At 49.0% G+C, this 2,887-nt stretch overlaps 1 protein-coding gene across 2 annotated transcripts in view; it reads left to right on the forward strand.

Annotated features, from left to right (window-relative positions):
• Fam187b (family with sequence similarity 187 member B) overlaps positions 1-2,887 on the forward strand; it is a 13,556-nt gene that overhangs the window by 2,954 nt on the left and 7,715 nt on the right. The window contains exon 1 of one of the 2 annotated variants that reach the window (XM_021166626.1): positions 1,885-2,615. The exons of the other annotated variant lie outside the window; for it this stretch is intronic. Coding sequence (XP_021022285.1) covers positions 1,900-2,615 — 716 coding nt within the window. The 5' untranslated portion in view covers positions 1,885-1,899. Of the gene's footprint in view, positions 1-1,884; positions 2,616-2,887 lie in introns of those variants that run through there. 2 annotated transcript variants of the gene reach the window in all.

The following is a 2,887-nucleotide window of genomic DNA, read 5'->3' on the forward strand; positions in this document are numbered from 1 at the left end:
CCCCCAGATTGAAACATGCCATCCTGCAGGGAAGCTCTTTAAGCTCAAAAATAGTTTCAGGAAGTCTCTGAAACTGATCAGATTCACTAGGCCCCTTCTGCCAGGGTAAACCATAAAAGCTGCAAAGAGGATTCTGAGACTGGACCAGCTGCCTGGAGGAAACAGAAACCAGCTGAGCAGCCTGGAAGAGCTTTAAGCCAATTGAGGCACCTGGAAAGGACACCCTCCAACCTGCTAAGTTCACCAGTCTCCCAGTTTTGTGACCTGTCACCCACACTGGGGTGGGCTTTGAGCTGTTTCAGCTCCTGTAAGCAACCCCAATCCTAAGGAGGCAGCTTGGTGGCATCTGCCCTTTGGTTGTGTGTTCCCTGTCTGGGATGAGGGGACATGTGTGTATGTGGTGACTCCCCAGGAAAAGCTTTGTCATACAACACCCACATATGAATACGTGAAAACAAATTAAAAAAATGACAAAATCCAAAGTAAACAAATGAAAACAAAAATCAGGTAGCTTTCAACAAAAAAATCTCCACAAAAGCACGGTTCTGTATGGACCAGCTGAAGCCATGAGAATGACCAGGGCCTGTCTGCCTTAGGAACAGTTAGTCCACATTCATCAGCCTAGTAGCCTTCTAAAAAGTCACTGCCATGGCTGACATAGCTGGTAATGTGTGACCTTGTGTGTGGCAAAGGTGGCAGGTGCCTTGCTTCTTTGAGTGATGGCTGGCCCTTGATAGTCACCAAACACCTGTGCATAGGAGACACCAAAGGCAATCACGTCTGGGTTATGTCAGAGTTGATCCATTGCACTGATCTAGGCTAGTCTGAGAAGATGTTTGAAAAGGGATTGGGGGTGGAAGAAACCACAAACAGTCTTTATTTAAGATGCACTTTGCAGGTATCTTGGAGGAAGAGTTAGGGACCAGTCTATGTGAAGGTCCTAAAGCAGGCATGCCTGTGCTTGGCTGGAATGCTCAGGAAAACAGGACAGAAGTTAATATGGCTGGGGTGATATAGGAAGAGAGATATAGGAAGTCAGAACCATGACCAGCAAGAATTTGGTTACTGCTCCATCCCCAGGGTTAGGAAGTACAACTTTGTTGGGCTGGAGAGATGGCTCAGCAGTTAACAGCACTGGCTGCTTTTCCAAAGGTCCTGAGTTCAATTCCCAGCACCCACATGGTGCCTCATAACCATCTAAAATGAAATCTGGTGCCCCCTTTTGGTGTGCAGGCATAGGTGCATACAGAACATTGTATACTAAATGAATAAATCTTTTTAAAAACGTGTGTCAGGGCCAGGCAGCGGTGGCACATGCCTTTAATCCCAGCACTTGGGAGGCAGAGGCAGGTGGATTTCTGAGTTCAAGGCCAGCCTGGTCTACAGAGTGAGTTCCAGGACAGCCAGGGCTACATAGAAAACCCTGTCCAAAAAACATAAACAAACAAACAAATAAATAAATAAATAGAAGTGTGTCAGGGAGAGATGGCTCAGTGGTTAGGAGCACTGGCTGCTTTTCCAGAGGACCTGAGTTTGGTTCCCAGCACCCACATGGAGGTTCATAACTGTCTGTAATTCTAGTTCCAGGGAAGCTGAGCCAAACAGAGTTCAAGGCAGCCTGGGCTCCACAGTGAGTTCCAGGCCAGCCAGGGCTACAGTAAGGCTGTGTCTCGGACACAGTCTACCTATATAGGAACCGTTGCTTAATGTTCACATGTGTCATATATCAGTACCTGGGCCTGAAACTCACCTCTCAGGATAGCAGGTGATAGAGAAAGACCCAACTAAGCAAATTACATCTCAACTTGTCACAAAGGGAGCTGGTGGCTTCATAGCCTCTCAGTTCACCTCACAATGTGCAGGCTGGTGGCCAGTACACAGCCATCTTCCCAGTCCACCATGCTTACCATCCTGTGGACACTGCTAAGCTCGGCTCTCCCAGTGTTGGGGCCCCACACTCCCGTCAGCTGTCCCAAAGCCAAGGAATGTTTCCTGGCTCTCCTCTCCAGCCATGATGTGCTCTTGGAATGCACTATCTCCGATACAAACTGGTTATTCTCTAGGCTCAGTGGAGGTGGTAAGCCCATCAACCTATCCAGTGTTTCCAATATAAGAAAGAGCCCAGAAGGTGGTCTCCATATTCACAACCCATTACCCTCCAGCACGGGCCTCTACCAATGCCTGGACAAGTATGGAACCCAAGTGACCAGTTACAAGATTGATTTCCAAGATATCACCAAGCTGCATGCCACGCATACAAACCTGGGTCAGAAGCCCCTAATGAATAAGACACTGAATCTGGGTCACAGAGAGGTAGTGTATACCCAATGGGGACCTTGGCAGAGATGCAATAACTGTGGGAGACAGGGAGAGCGCAAACGCCTGGGTTACTGCTACATCAAGGAGCCCTTAGAGGAGCCTGTACCCTGTGGGCTCTACTTGTGGGGTGCAAATATGTTTTACGCCCGAATAAGGCCTGAGATGCAGGTGGAAATCTGCTTTGTGGGGTGCCAAGGTCATCTGACGGGTGGAGACTACGTCATCTTCGATAACTTCAGGCTCACAGAGGAGTCCGGATCGGCATGGCTTACCTGTCCCTTCGCATCCATCTACAGGTGATGGGACCTTTACACCAGCTCTGTCCCTGGTCCCTTGTCCCCAGGGTTCTTCATGGTGAATCTGTGCCAGGCTAGTAGGGGCATCTTGGTAGGTCAATCCATTGAAAGCAATGACGAAGCTAGGGATGCTGGATGCATCTCTTTAGTCTGAAACATAGAGCAAGAATGTGTGTCTGAGGGGGCTGGTGAGATGGCTCAGTGGGTAAGAGCACCCGACTGCTCTTCCGAAGGTCCAGAGTTCAAATCCCAGCAACCACATGGTGGCTCAC

The sequence above is a fragment of the Mus caroli genome, chromosome 7, assembly GCF_900094665.2.
Source record: "Mus caroli chromosome 7, CAROLI_EIJ_v1.1, whole genome shotgun sequence".
In the NCBI taxonomy this organism is placed as follows: Eukaryota; Metazoa; Chordata; class Mammalia; order Rodentia; family Muridae; genus Mus; species Mus caroli.